This window comes from Diaphorina citri, unplaced genomic scaffold (genome assembly GCF_000475195.1).
Source record: "Diaphorina citri unplaced genomic scaffold, Diaci psyllid genome assembly version 1.1 scaffold1246, whole genome shotgun sequence".
NCBI lineage: Eukaryota > Metazoa > Arthropoda > Insecta > Hemiptera > Psyllidae > Diaphorina > Diaphorina citri.
In genome coordinates, this window is record NW_007378675.1 from 18896 (window position 1) to 34472 (window position 15577).

Below are 15577 nucleotides of genomic sequence, written 5' to 3' on the forward strand. Positions count from 1 at the left end.
AAGAGACTATGCAACAGATGGGGGCTGAACGACTGGGAGGAGTTGACACAACATAGAGTTTTTTAGAGGCAGGCAGTCTGGTCGGCACGGGATTCACATATCCCTAATATGCCATCGGAGTGAGTGAGTGAGTGTGTCTATCTTTCATTTAAAACTTCCTTTTTTTACAAATAGATAGCAAGTAGGTAATACCCACACAATAGTACTAACCTAGTTCACTTGCAGCTATAGGTTGCTGAGGGTTGATCCACTTCTTAGGAAGATTGGAATGCAACGTTTCATCAATGTCCTCAGATGTTGATACTGTTTCTGAGTTAGCTGTCAACAGCTCTCGCATGCAAGACTCACGCTTTTCAGACAGAGATTTTACAAGGTGTTCAGACTTGGTTTTCTTCTTAATATTTTCAAGTTTTCTTTCTGGAATAAAACAAAAAATGGGTATCAAATAAAGCTTGAAAGATAGCCACCTGCCTTGTAAGTGCTAAGTCATGGGATCAATTCCTGCCCAGGGCAAAATCTATCCTAAAAAGATAAGGTTTGTGGTAAGAGAACAGTTCTCTTTCTCCTATCTCCAGCACTCACATTATCTTTGACTTTTGATATGGTTGGCAAACCTCTTGAACAAAAAGTCTTACCGAGAGTTTGAATGTAGCTTTGAGAATCTTCGAGGGGCGTATACGAAGAATCAACTTCAAAATTGTTTTCAAACTGATTATCAGTGTCTGATCTTACAACAGGACTGTTCGTTTCTCCCCAAGGGTCAGTGGACATTTCATTCACAGATCTTCGACAGATAAACTGTTCCAAATGTGAAAACCCCATAAATATCGGAATAAAATCAATAATTCAATAAACCACTTCAAACTTTGATCTCAACTTCTTATCTCTCCTAGTCTCCTAATCTCCTATTTCTCCTATCACCTCAGCCTATCACTTATCACTTACACGCAAAATTCGCAGAAATCCGCAGAATCGAGATTTTGGTAAAATTTCAAAATTTCGCGGTCCGCGCGTCGGAAAGAAAGATGGCCGCTGTGTCATGGTCGAGAAAATTTTTCATAAGATCACCACATTTTTTGCAGTTGATCGTGCCCTTTCACTCCCTGATTTTTTTTTTCTTTTTTTTTACCGTCTGTAGGTAATGTTTTAACATAGATGTATCTAATCTTTAATCGCTATGATGACCTCGATCAGCCTGAGCTTAACTTACACATGTGACAAAAGAAGACTTTGCTATGTAGGTATTAAACTAAGAGAACTTTATCAATGGTATGAGAGAAACGGGGGAAAAGTAGGAAAACCTTGGTTCTATTTTATCGAAATCACAATTCGTTTGGCCACCTGGACACCTATGTCCTCCCACACTCAAAGAGTGAAAGAACCAAGTTAAAATCGATCTGTAGAAAGTACAACTTATTCTAAATAATTGTCCAAACATGCGTTCAGCGCCCTATTTTCAAAGTTTTGATGAGCGTGATTACCAAATGTGATATGTTTTGTCTATTCGTCTCTAGCTGTTTTGTTCTTGACGTTCGCTATACGACCACTTTGCTTAATGTCTTCACTGTATAATTTGTTCTACGTCTATTACGTTCAGCGCCCTATTTTCAAAGTTTTGATGAGCGTGATTACCAAATGTGATATGTTTCTATTCGTCTCTAGCTGTTTTGTTCTTGACGTTCGCTATACGACCACTTTGCTTAATGTCTTCACTGTATAATTTGTTCTACGTCTAATGTTTTTTTCAGTAAGAAACGCGACGATAACCAATGGTGGGAGTTGTTTGATCATAACACTAGCAGATTTTACTACTACAATGCTACAAGTCAGAAAACCGTATGGCATAGACCTTCCAACTGTGATATTATCCCCTTAGCCAAGCTACAGGTTTGTAAAACCGTTTATTCTAGTCATTTCATTTATTATTATTGAAATTAATGGAAAGAAAAGTTCTAGGAATTCGACTCATTTAGACTCGGGAAGACAGAAGTTTTTCAAATAACAAAACAATTATTTCTGTTGACATTTGAACTTTAATTTTTCCATTTAGCAACAACGCTAACCTTTGTAATGCGTTGTATCATCACTTCGACCTTTTAATGTTACATTGAAATGGTATTGTTTTGTTCAACAAATGCCATTCTAAATTATCCAGGAAATGTTGTAAGCTGTTCTACATAGACAGAGCAAGTGAAATGTTCCGCTACTAATAAATGCTCATCATAATCAATACATTTCAAGAAATATCAGTGAAAAAGGTATGCTGTAAAAGACTGTTAAGACCTAAGGAATTTAAAGGGCTACCTCTCACATTACGCTGCTAATTCACAATGTTGTTTATTTCAGACACTAAAGCAGCATGCAGAAGCAGTGAGCATATCTTCAGATCCTGAAGATAGCAGCACGGGGAACTCCAATAACAATAATAATAGGCAACACTCCACCCCCACCCCTGCCCCTCGGGAAACTGTGGCCACACAGACGTCTGGCAATAGTGTACAGACTGCCCACGTGACTAATATCAAGTCCGTCAATAGTAATAGCAAGGTAAGTCAATTATTGGCAACGTCGCTTTTTTTTTCAAGGAAACGTTTAAATTTCAGGAAATTTAGAACATTTTAATGTAGGTAGAGTTAAAACATAGACCTTCACTTCGTTCGGTTAATAATATTTTGTATTTGTTTCGTTGAATATAGAGAGGAGTTTTTCACTTTTCCAGAATCACGTTCGTACAGTATCGTACCATACCTTACCTGACCGTAACGTACCGTACTGTATCGGGAGAGAAATGTTCCGCTCTCGACCAACATTTTGAGATTTTTGAGTTTCGTTTATGTTTTTAGTTTGATAACTATGCAAGTATGCAGCTAATAGGGAGCGCGCAGCGCGATCGTATTTTTATTATTTTCTACAAGTTTGGCCATGCCTTTTCTACGCCTGGGGATGAACTAGCGGGATTCCGGAGCGAAGCGACGGAATTCAGCTAGTAATTCAATAGAATCCAAATGAAGAATTAATTTAGTTGAAGTGGTTAAGAGGAGACCCACAAGCATCCATCCCCATCCCTTGGTATAATCCGATTAGATATGCTCTAATTCTAATGATTTCCAGTGTTTCTTTATTTGTAAAAGGTCTTTGATCGAATGACTCCAATAATTCGCACCATATCTAAATGTCACAATCAGCTCTCTCTCTCTCCCTCGACCTTCGACCTTTGAATCGTTCCAATGCCTTCCTTTAGTTTCTTTTCTATTTTATTTTCTCATTTAGGATTATCACCGCCTTTTCCTGTTCCCTTTTCAATTTCTTGTATTGTTTCTTTTGATAAAGGCGGTGCTGGAACATCATTAACTTTGTCAATTTTATCATTAACTCCGTTTCAATTTCAAGTTGCTCTGAGAAGCAGGCAACCAGGGTTGACAACAAAACCTTTATAATACCTACTATTGTCGGTTTCTATTTTATACATTTTTCCTTGTTTATAATGAGAACGCTTTGACATATTCTATCTTCCCGATGTAATCTAGGTCGTCATCATCCTTTTTATGGCCTTTTTTTTAGAATTAAAATATTTTCATGCCGTGACAAAAAGGTTGCGAAATGCAAAGTGTCTCGGGTTCAGATCTTGATGACGGCATTTTTTTCCTCTCCCTCCTCTCATTTAATGTGGTCCTAAAATAAACATTCCTTCATTCCTATGATCCCAATGTTATTTAGAGATATCCTACATGTTATTCCTAGTTCCTGCTTCTGGTAATAAATGTGCTGAACTCAACATGTGCTTCCTCTTGGCGTAACAAGTTACTAGGAAACTGTAAATGAACTGTCGGGTCTACAATGTCATGTTAAAGTGTTTGTTAATCTCTGAGAATGCTCGGAGACTGTACGGGTATAGCCTCTGAGCAGGCTTATAGGTTAACATGAACCTGTAGTGTAGACCCTAGGGTAAGCGTTTAGCCTACAATCTCATAGAGCCGTGTGGAAGATCTTCACCAACACACCACATTTTCTCCTCTTCATTTCTCGCGTCTAGGACTCGGGCAGGTCGAGTGATTCAAACTGTTCCTCAGTGCAGCGACCTGCCGCTATGGTGACCCCAGTACTGAAGAAGAAGCCCCTAGGAGATGTTAATAGCGCTTCCATACCTACACCCGCCCCTCGCTCCATACAACGCAGCACTTCCAATGCATCTCAGCAACATATCCCGGTCAAGCAGAAGAGCTTTGATATCAATATTAGTAAGTATTTAGAATACGGTGTGTGTGTGACACATCACACGGATTTTTATTATTATTACATCTTTTCTTTCGCATTTAATTTTAAACAAAACATGAAAGCTACGTTCCGTATGGTTGATTTTTGAACGGGTGACCGTCCGAGACGACACGACGTGTAGCAGGGTATGTTAGGGTTTACTTTGGCTTGTGAGGACAATTAAGGAGCTAGTTGAAATCCTAGTGAAGAGGTAAGGCATATAAGCCCTTGTTGAGATGATCTTGGTAGCAGTTTAAAGGCTGTAGTAGTGTAGCATTTATAAAAAGGAAGACTAGAGTAATTTGAAAGAAATTCAGAGCATACTCCATGAAGCTCATGCGGGGCCTTCCTCTTCCTGTACCTCCAATAGTTGGCGTAAGTAATGTGCTCTTGTATTGGTCGACTGTCATCATCCCTTCACAGTACTTCCTCATTATTATACATCCCTGTTTCCTGGTGACATCGCCTTTATAATACCTACTATTGTCGGTTTCTATTTTATACATTTTTCCTTGTTTATAATGAGAACGCTTTGACATATTCTATCTTCCCGATGTAATCTAGGTCGTCATCATCCTTTTTATGGCCTTTTTTTTAGAATTAAAATATTTTCATGCCGTGACAAAAAGGTTGCGAAATGCAAAGTGTCTCGGGTTCAGATCTTGATGACGGCATTTTTTTCCTCTCCCTCCTCTCATTTAATGTGGTCCTAAAATAAACATTCCTTCATTCCTATGATCCCAATGTTATTTAGAGATATCCTACATGTTATTCCTAGTTCCTGCTTCTGGTAATAAATGTGCTGAACTCAACATGTGCTTCCTCTTGGCGTAACAAGTTACTAGGAAACTGTAAATGAACTGTCGGGTCTACAATGTCATGTTAAAGTGTTTGTTAATCTCTGAGAATGCTCGGAGACTGTACGGGTATAGCCTCTGAGCAGGCTTATAGGTTAACATGAACCTGTAGTGTAGACCCTAGGGTAAGCGTTTAGCCTACAATCTCATAGAGCCGTGTGGAAGATCTTCACCAACACACCACATCAAGGCAAACGTTTACCAGGGAGAAATTCAGCAAAACTATCATGTGTTGGGAGTAAATTAATAATTAATGCATATCATTTTGTGTTACAGGTGTAGGGGGTGGCTATAGTTTGGGTCATGAGAATCGCTGTGGTAGTATGTCCCGCACACCTCGTCCGTCTCAAACCAAACCCACCTCTACCACTCAAATCTCTCGCTCCCAAAGTTTCGCTCAGGGTGGGGCCCCTACCCATCACAGGGGAGGGGACAGTTTAGTTCCATCTTCTCACAGGGGAGAGAGTGCGGTGTCTAGCTCCTATCATAGGGGAGAGAGAGAGGAAGAAGATTCCATGCATGAGAAGTACTTCCTGGGGGGAGGAGGAGGAGGGAAGAAATCCGTGGAGTCCACGCCTCAGGTCAGTAGTATAAAATTCATAATAAATATAAACTTGGTAAGTTTGGTATGATAATATTTTAGAAGTTTTCTCGGAGAAGATCAGCATAGGAGAAAGTGTCTGTATTGTAAAATGGTTTCACAGTTGAAAAATGAATGAATAAATCGATAATTTCTTCATTAGTTATAATTATTATGAACAACGGGTCGAACTTATTGCCAAGGATAATCTCTACCATTTAACCCTGATGAACAATTCACAAACAATCCTCCATATTTGCTATCATTGAATACTTATGTACTGTCACTAATACTAATAACTAATAACATTATATGTTTCGTCCATTTTCAGTCGCGACGGAAACACTTCACATCCAGTCAAAGCCAGGGCGCTGTCCCGCCCACCCCCTCCACCCCTGACTATGTCAACTTCAATACTCCACCCCCTCCCTCTTCCTATCACTCTCGCTCTTCCTCTAACTCATCCACTATGCAAACCACTGTACACCAAACCAAATCCATAGCTCCGCCACCTAATAGTTACCCCTACCAGAAGTCACCTAGTATAGCCAGTAGTAAACTAAGGTAAGTCAATAGGGGGGTGTTTTTTGATCCAATGGATTCAAGTATCTGGATTCCATGGATTTGAAAATCCCATTCATTGGACTTGGATTTTCAAAATACTTTTTTTTTTTTTTTTTTTTTTCAAATTAAACTTGATGGTGACATCGGGAGAGAGGAAATGTGTTTCTAAGTAATATATCACTTCTCTCCTTATAGCTTATAGGTACCTACTATAGACTTCTGATTAGGGGGCGAAATTACAGAGAGATTTTGGGGGGCTTCAAAATTTACCTCTCGGCATGTCTGAAAATTGAAGGAAATCCGGGTGACGGCCCTGCCTCAACTGTCTTATCCCTGTTTGTAATGACATTACTTATATCAGTTAAATAAATCATAGGTAGATAAATATAAATATGTTAAAATTTCATTGACGTTTGAATGGAAAGCAGAGATGTTATTTGATGACGGGAGTGGGGAGTCACTCATCTTATCTGATATGATCTAGCAGTGTGATTGATTTTATTGATAAACGCATACCTAAATATTTGTGAAGACCAAAAGTTGCTCTTTTCTGTATCTAAGTACATTTTCTTTGTTTAATTCGTTTTGCAAGTGAGTTATTGTATGAAATCGTATTCTCCGCTTTATTATTTCTTCTTCTAAGCAAGTTATCCCCGGTATCCCATTGTTCCTGTCGGATGGTCGGCTCAGCGTAGCAACGAAAACCCTCACAATAGGTACTTACTTGTATTTTAAGCAAATTTATGTCAAATTTCATCAAAATTGAACTAAGTTTTGATATTTATCATACTTATCATTATCAGGCAGCAAATAGATAAGCTCAATGCGAAATGGTGGAGTTGGATCAATGAGTCATAGAGATTACTACAAGATCATATTGGTTTATTGATGAAGTACTGAAGATTAGAGATTTGTAGGTAATTGTTAGATTGTTACGCTGCTTGTGTGTGTCATCTTGATCATTCATACACTGTTATCATGAGTGCTGTAGCAACTTGTATATGTTTGTTGTATTTTGCATGTTTCCATAGTCCATACTCAACATGTATGTTGTATTTTGTATGTTTTCAGGATGGAATGGGTGGAGATTATAGAGCCCAAGACTCAGGAGCATATGTACGCCAACCTGAGAACTGGCGAATGTGTTTGGGATCCTCCCCTAGGTGTTCCTGTGTAAGTATTCTTAACCTCTTCATTATCTAACACTCTATGTACCAATAGAGAACTTTATCAATGGTATGAGAGAAACGGGGGAAAAGTAGGAAAACCTTGGTTCTATTTTATCGAAATCACAATTCGTTTGGCCACCTGGACACCTATGTCCTCCCACACTCAAAGAGTGAAAGAACCAAGTTAAAATCGATCTGTAGAAAGTACAACTTATTCTAAATAATTGTCCAAACTTACGTTCAGAACGATCATTCCGAAGTTTCGAGATAAATTAAATTTCAGAAACAATGTTTCAGGAAAATTTTTCAAAAACAAATTATTTTATATTTGAGGCAATTCATCGAGAAGACGATGAATTGATGCTCATTGGTTGACTCAAGGTCACCTAAACTGAAGGTGCAGGGTCAATGATCAGCTTGGAAATCTTTCTGGATTATTCAACCTCGTTCTGCGTGCGCTTCTTTCTGGATTTTCGCTTGAATTGTTTCCGGATGTTTCGCCTTCATCCTAAATTCCTCGTTCTGCGGGCACCCTTAAGTAGAGCTCGTGTCCTGCTTTCCGTTCTGTTACACTCAAGGAACATTGCATTAAAATATTTTTCACATGATTAAATCTCTTGGACAGTAGAAGTGAATTTATTTAGAAATGAGAAAGCATTGTAAGGTGACAAAATCATTTTTTTGAACCGTGATATCCATCCACTAAAATTGTGAACAGACTCTCCAGCTTGACCTCAAGGTATTCATAATTTCCAATTGAATCTTTTCTTACCCCATTACTCTCTGTTTAGTTCCAGGCTAAAGGAATCTGGTCTGTCGAGTAGTGAAGATGAAGATCGCAGTAGTAGTCTGAGTCTGTCTTCTTCTCCTCCCACGGCGGCTACCCCTCCCCGGCGTGTTAGCAATATGAAACCCAGTCCCCTGGGTCTAGCCCCTACCCATCTCTCTGATACCAATCTAGATATAAGTAAGTGCAATATTTCATACACAAGTAGAAAGTAGGTAATCCTGACAAATCTTCTAATCTAAACTATTAATCCATTTTGTGTTCAAGTAGTTCCTGTTCTTTAATCATTGGGGCCACAAGCTGAGTATTCGGTTCAAGTTTTAAAAGGTTCGTTCTCGGAACGGATGGCTTTGTTCTCTCTTCGCTTAGACCTTGGCTCTTACAGTTCCCCTTAAGCCCATCAGATTGCTTCATCCGAGAGTTAAATCAGGTTTAAACTCAGATTGTGTCCCCGTTCTTTAAACTACATTTTTCCCAGTGAAACGATGTTTCCCACAATAACCCATTGTGTGTTCTGGTAGTCCCAAATAGTCCCCGTTCTTTAAAATTGTTAACGCCATACCTAATGGGTTAATCTGTATAGAACCCTCAAGGGTTAAATAACATATTATGATCAGGCATTCAGTTGAGTCGCAACGCGTTAACTTTTGATTCTGACATGCTAGCCTATCGGTTGCCCTGTATTGGTGTAAAATACGTCTGTGTCCCAAGTTACGCTACATCCCGAGCATGTTTTGTACACTTAGTGCTGTGTTTGACTCTATGTTCAAAATATACCCACAGTGTGTGTCCGAGGTTATGCTACGTAAACAGAAGAAGGCACATTGTGAAGCATAATACCTAGCGGTCAAACTTTCTTGACTTGGCGGGGCGGAGCGCTACCGCGCTCCTTAATACCAATACACAATAAATGTGTAGCCGAAGTAAATATACCCACAGTGTGTGTCCGAGGTTATGCTACGTAAACAGAAGAAGGCACATTGTGAAGCATAGTACCTAGCGGTCAAACTTTCTTGACTTGGCGGGGCGGAGCGCTACCGCGCTCCTTAATACCAATACACAATAAATGTGTAGCCGAAGTAACAAACTGTAGGTACAATAATTAAGTGTAAACATTAGAAGTGTTAACAGTCTATGATGGTGTGCACATTTTTAATCGATTTTATGATGGTAATATTAACGTTATGCGCTGTACCTATACCAATACACAATAAATGTGTAGCCGAAGTAACAAACTGTACAATAAGTAAGTGTAAACATTAGAAGTGTTAACAGTCTATGATGGTGTGCACATTTTTAATCGATTTTATGATGGTAATATTAACGTTATGCGCTTTCAAAATCGTGAAATGTTTAACTAAAAAATCTGGTGTGAACATCACACGACTTTCCTTATCCTATTGAATGATGCTTATTTGAGTGTTCTTTTACAATATCTCTAACCGTCATTGAATTGAAGCCCAATCTTATATTATAAAATCCCCGCTTGCGCGTGGCTGAGGCATGGCCGTATGCATAGAGGCATGGCCGTAGGTGACCGTAGCGTAACTTACCGTATCGTACCGCACCTGACTATACTTGACTGTACCTAATCGTATCTGACTGTTCCGTACCGTATCGTACTTGACCGTACCTGACTATGTCGTATCGTTCCGTACCTGAACGTACCGTATCGTACCATATAGTACAGGATCTGACCGTACTTGACTGTACCTGACCGTACCATATCGTACCGTACTTAACTGTACTTGAAACTTAAGGAATTTAAAGGGCTGCCTCTCACATTACGCTGCTAATTCACAATGTTGTTTATTTCAGACACTAAAGCAGCATGCAGAAGCAGTGAGCATATCTTCAGATCCTGAAGATAGCAGCACGGGGAACTCCAATAACAATAATAATAGGCAACACTCCACCCCCACCCCTGCCCCTCGGGAAACTGTGGCCACACAGACGTCTGGCAATAGTGTACAGACTGCCCACGTGACTAATATCAAGTCCGTCAATAGTAATAGCAAGGTAAGTCAATTATTGGCAACGTCGCTTTTTTTTTCAAGGAAACATTCAAATTTCAGGAAATTTAGAACATTTTAATGTAGGTAGAGTTAAAACATAGACCTTCACTTCGTTCGGTTAATAATATTTTGTATTTGTTTCGTTGAATATAGAGAGGAGTTTTTCACTTTTCCAGAATCACGTGAGTCCTACCAACAGCAAGTCTAGTTCCCATGGCAACGCAGGACCTCCCTCCCACCGTCCCCTTCCTCACCATAACAAGAATATGGTCACCTGCGAGACTCAAACCTCGCCCCTCTCACCTAGACGATCTCATCATCACCACCATCACCATCATCATAGTAGTAATAGTAGTCGAGGTCAAGTGTCATCCACTAGACGAGGCAGTCACCAAACTACTAAACCTACTCAATCTCAGGTGAGAAATACAGGTTTACTTTCAATCTCCATAGTAGGGAGGAGGAGGAGGAATTTTTAATAGATCAGTTGCGCTTACTTGCGTGATGTTTCAAAGTCATAGAGCAGGAAAAATGAGGACCAACGGAATTTTTCTTTTTCTTCTACGACTTCTAGGTGTCGTGCAAAGTCAGGCGATAGTGGAACGACGAAATTCGAGAAAAAATCGAATATATCCAGAAGTAGAATTTTAAGAGCTTTTTGATTCCGTGTAATCTGTTTTCCTACTTTTTGAGAGAAAAATGTAGTGAAATTTCCCCAAACTAGTGAAATCTCCCCAAATAATATTTACGGTGTAAAAAAAAAAAATAAAATAATAATAATAATAATAAAACAACTTCATCAATCTTCACAAATTTCACTCTGCTCACAGGAAAGGGTTGACTTGAAATTTGACACACCCCTTGTCGTGAAAGTCGCGATTTAAACATGACAGTGTTTGATAATTATTCATTTAAGATTTAAGTAATGGTTGCCAGGGAGTCTCGTTTATTGATGTTGGTTGCTAGGCAGGAATATTTTTGTTGCCTAGGAAAATGCTAATATTGATTTTTCAGTCTTTGAGAAAATTTAGTAGGAAAAGGAAGCCTAGTTATGAGAAGTCTAATTTTGGAGAAGTTTTTGACCGAACGAGAGTGAGGTCTATGTTTTAACTCGACCATTTTCCATTTGGTTTAGATATTTGTACAATATTTGTTTATTTGTTTGAATGTCTGTTCCGCTATAACTCCCGATTGCCTGGTCTGATTTTGATGAAATTAAACCTTCTTTTTACAATTTTATATTCAATGCCTCTTGTTCTTCGGTTCTGCCCCCAGGTTGTTACCGGTTCGGAGATCAGCTGACAGGTGAGGAAGGTGGTAGAGGAGGAGAAGGTTCCCTAGCATCTGAAGACGAGGATGGTCTAATGCTTTTTACAATTTTATATTCAATGCCTCTTGTTCTTCCGTTCTGCCCCCAGGTTGCTACCGGTTCGGAGATCAGCTGACAGGTGAGGAAGGTGGTAGAGGAGGAGAAGGTTCCCTAGCATCTGAAGACGAGGATGGTCTAATGCGGGGAGTAGGGGGTCTACGCGTGGAGTATGATAGCGATGAGTTTGCAGATGATGAAGCCATGTCTAACGCAGAGGAAGATAGCAGCTCACAGGAATATTTGGACGATGAACCCGCGGATTATTTACATGAAGAGTACGCGAGGCGATTCCATGCACCCGGCTCCCAGGCGTGGAACTATACTTCTGCAGGTAAGACCTATATTTTCCTAGTTGGTATTTTGGGTGGAAAATTGGTGAAAAAAAGAGAAGAAAAAAAATCCATTGTAAAAATAATAGAAGTAAAAAGAAAATATATATTAAATAATAATTCCTTTCCAAAGATCTTATGGGAAGGATAAAAAAAAAAGTTTCAGGGACTTCTAAATAAATGAATGAAATCCCCTCAAAAAATATCCACTTAAAAAAAAAAAAAAAGCTGACAAAAGCAACAATAAATAAAATTATTGATTTTATCTATCTATTTTTAGCCCGTCCTTCCTTTATTATTACGGTAGTAATTAAAAAAGGTATAAGGGGCGGGCTATTGTATTCGCTTCGGTGTAGTCTGTCTGTTGGGCAGTCTGTCTGTCCCCATAGAAGGACTTATCCAAACCTGGTCGACCTGGTTAATGATTAATAATAATAGTTAATTAGGTAGGTACATAGGTATTCTTTAACCACGATCGAATAAACTACGGGCTAAAAAATTCCCGGAGGGACGGGCCCAGCTTGTTTTTCAAATAATTCAATTGTCTTCAAATAATTCACTAGTTATACTTTTTTATTCTTCAGATGGAGGTAGAATGTGCGATTACACGGTTGTGGACGATGGTAGTGGTGCTTCCAGTCATTATTATAATACTACAGCTAGTCTGCTCCCTCCGCATAGAATGGGAGCTAGCAATCATCATCAATCATCCACAGGTAAGCAGCACGAGCACATAGCTTATTCACCTCTTTATCATGCTGTTAGTTGGACCTAATAATGGACTGTAGTATTATAGTATTTAAGCTCAACAATGTGTTTGACAAAGCAAGGGTTGAGTGTAAAGGGCATCCACTCGTAAAATTTTATAGCCAAAACCAAATGTCAGCCCAAGCAATCACCCTAGGGCTGATCTTACCATGCTGTTAGTTGGACCTAATAATGGACTGTAGTATTGTAGTATTTAAGCTCAACAATGTCAAACTAGTATTCAAGGTAAAGAAAAGCAAGGGTTGAGTGTAAAGGGCATCCACTCGTAAAATTTTATAGCCAAAACCAAATGTCAGCCCAAGCAATCACCCTAGGGCTGATAGAGAGGCTGACGAATAATGCCGACTGGGAGAGTAAACAAGCACAATTACTAACGCCGCACTTAGGGATTTCGTAAGAAAACATCCTCATTTGAATGTAACATAATGATATTTTGTGAATTTGTTGTATTGCAGGACCCCTGGGAATTCCTTTGGAAACTCAACATGCATCTCTCAAGAGAAAGAAAGAACCACCTCCTCCTCAATCTACTGCACTATACTCTCCTATCTTAGAAGCTAGATCTGAGGTAATAGGACTTGTAGACAATAGACTGTCTGGCTAGGGGATGTTAAACAGGGAGTAGCGTCTGGCTGTGGAACATGTTGAGATGATCTTGGTAGCAGTTTAAAGGCTGTAGTAGTGTAGCATTTATAAAAAGGAAGACTAGAGTAATTTGAAAGAAATTCAGACTGTGGAACTATAAACAGGGAGGAGAATAGCTAACCCTAACCAGTCTAGGAGTGTATGTAAACTAAGACTGGTCACATGGCGTGAAGAGATGCTATTATTTGACTCGAATTCATGTGTACCTGGTAACAATCATTGGAGTGGCTGTGGAACTAAAAACAGGGAGGAGAATAGCTAACCCTAACCAGTCTAGGAGGGTATGTAAACTAAGACTGGTCACATGGCGTGAAGAGATGCTATTATTTGACTCGAATTCATGTGTACCTGGTAACAATCATTGGAGTGATGGAGTGAACTAAACTCGAGGTGTGTAGGGACATCAGGATTCATTTTTTTTTTTTTTTTTAAGATGAGTGTTTCACCGTCGTTTTTATTTCGTAGCAATGAAACAACTGCTACCTACATTAGACGCATATAGTCTGTGTCGTAGCATGCCCATCCCGTAGTATGCCTCTCATCAGATGGGCGAGAAGAGACACAATACTTCCCATTTAGGTGCTGGGTCAACACGAGAACACCAGAAAGTAACCCGTTGAAATATTTGCAATCGAAAAACGAGTACAAACTTTTGTCGATGGTGGGATTCGAACCCGGGACCTTCTGCATGGCAAGTTTTGCAATCGAGAAACGAGTGCAAAAATTTGTCAAAGGTGGGATTCGAACCCGGGACCTTCTGCATGGCAAGCAAGCGCGTTACCACTGGGCTAACCGTGCCCCCTCATTCTGTCTGAATTCTATTTTTCAGCAACAAATGGCACGCCCCATGACCAAGGATCTACTCCTAGGATCAGGAGGAGGAGGGGAAAGATTCACTCCCCTCCCTTTAGACTCGGATGGTGGGGAAAGGATATACGAGAAGTATGCGCCTGACAATCTCAACATTCATAAGAAGGGTATCTTCAGGAAGAAGTTTACAGTGAAAGCTATGCTGTCCTGGTCTACGGTAAGTACCGAGACCCGTACGGGATTCCCAAAGGCCCAAACGCCCAAACTCTTTTATGCTGGGGATTACTATCTCGGGATTGAGATGAAACGAATATTCCATATACTTAATACCCAGGTTTAAACTAGCCTCGTGGTATCCTCTTAATGGGATAGTATATGGACTCACAGCTTTTCTCTGGAATAAACCTGAGTGTGCGGACTCTTTAGAGGTGCTGCATATGATCAGGCATTCAGTTGAGTCGCAACGCGTTAACTTTTGATTCTGACATGCTAGCCTATCGGTTGCCCTGTATTGGTGTAAAATAATAAAATTTGGTAGTCTTCTCATTGAGCTTAACAGTGACACATCTTGGTGTACGTGTGTACTTTTCCCTTCTTTCTCGCGGTACGGCTCCAACTAGGAGATTTGATTTTCACAACTAGTGAATTTTCTTGTACGCGATTTGTGAATATTAGTACAATTGTGAAAGCGTCTAGCTTTAAATTTATCGCTCTTTAATCTCGTCTAACTAAGACAAGTGTTGTCATTTTTACTGAGTGCCTGTGACTTTTACTTCTTGTAAATTTATTGGATTAATTTGGATTACCTACCTACCTATATCTCTTCAAATCTGAATCAAAGCGAATCTTGGAACTCAAAGCGGCAGTTTCTCTAGACAATGTTCAGGGTCTCATACCTACAGCCCGGTAATCTCTTTCCTTTAGATTTATCCTTAGGGTTGTATGTATGTGGGGGGTTAGATGGGGGCGAGTTTTTCTTGTTAGTATGATGCCAGCTGTTGATTCTATTCAAGGTAAGGACCTGTGTCACATACGTTTCTGTTTACAGCGCCTGTGGTGATACAGTCCGCTTATTTTCTATTCTTGTACAATTTGCTCTTGGGATATATATTATATATGTAAAACCAAACAAAAATATTATCTATTATGAACGATGTTTCCCTCATTAACCCATTATGTGATGTTGTGTCTCACAGGTATACCAAGTTCCCGACCGTGTTCCGAGTTACGAAAAATATTTTGTATTATGAACGATGTTTCCCTCATTAACCCATTATGTGATGTTGTGTCTCACAGGTATACCAAGTTCCCGACCGTGTTCCGAGTTACGAAAATGGTTTTTTTGGTTTTTTAAAAGATGAGTGTTTCATCGCCGTTTTTATTTCGTAGCGATGAAACAACTGCTACATTAGACGCTTGTGGTCTGTGTC

The 15577-nt window shown here is 39.6% G+C and overlaps 2 protein-coding genes across 2 annotated transcripts in view; one reads left to right on the plus strand and one right to left on the minus strand.

The window, feature by feature from the left end:
• Positions 1-205: 205 nt before the first annotated feature.
• On the minus strand, positions 206-939 carry LOC103514938. Its single transcript, XM_008479855.2, has 2 exons — positions 636-939; positions 206-417 (listed from the first exon to the last, which is right to left on the minus strand). The coding sequence occupies exons 1-2, from the start codon at positions 820-822 to the stop codon at positions 206-208; spliced, it is 399 nt and encodes a 132-aa protein (XP_008478077.1). The 5' UTR covers positions 823-939.
• Positions 940-1725: 786 nt separating this feature from the next.
• LOC103514939 overlaps positions 1726-15577 on the plus strand; it is a gene marked incomplete at its 5' end in the record, with an annotated part of 17434 nt that continues 3582 nt past the window's right edge. Inside the window, 14 exons of the mRNA XM_026827781.1 lie at positions 1726-1887; positions 2347-2547; positions 4034-4238; positions 5388-5692; positions 6023-6255; positions 8216-8391; positions 8829-8899; positions 10030-10230; positions 10403-10645; positions 11444-11570; positions 11714-11926; positions 12509-12640; positions 13148-13260; positions 14167-14364. Of these exons, the coding sequence (XP_026683582.1) occupies positions 1726-1887; positions 2347-2547; positions 4034-4238; positions 5388-5692; positions 6023-6255; positions 8216-8391; positions 8829-8899; positions 10030-10230; positions 10403-10645; positions 11444-11570; positions 11714-11926; positions 12509-12640; positions 13148-13260; positions 14167-14364 (2580 nt within the window). The remainder of the gene's footprint in view (positions 1888-2346; positions 2548-4033; positions 4239-5387; positions 5693-6022; positions 6256-8215; positions 8392-8828; positions 8900-10029; positions 10231-10402; positions 10646-11443; positions 11571-11713; positions 11927-12508; positions 12641-13147; positions 13261-14166; positions 14365-15577) is intronic.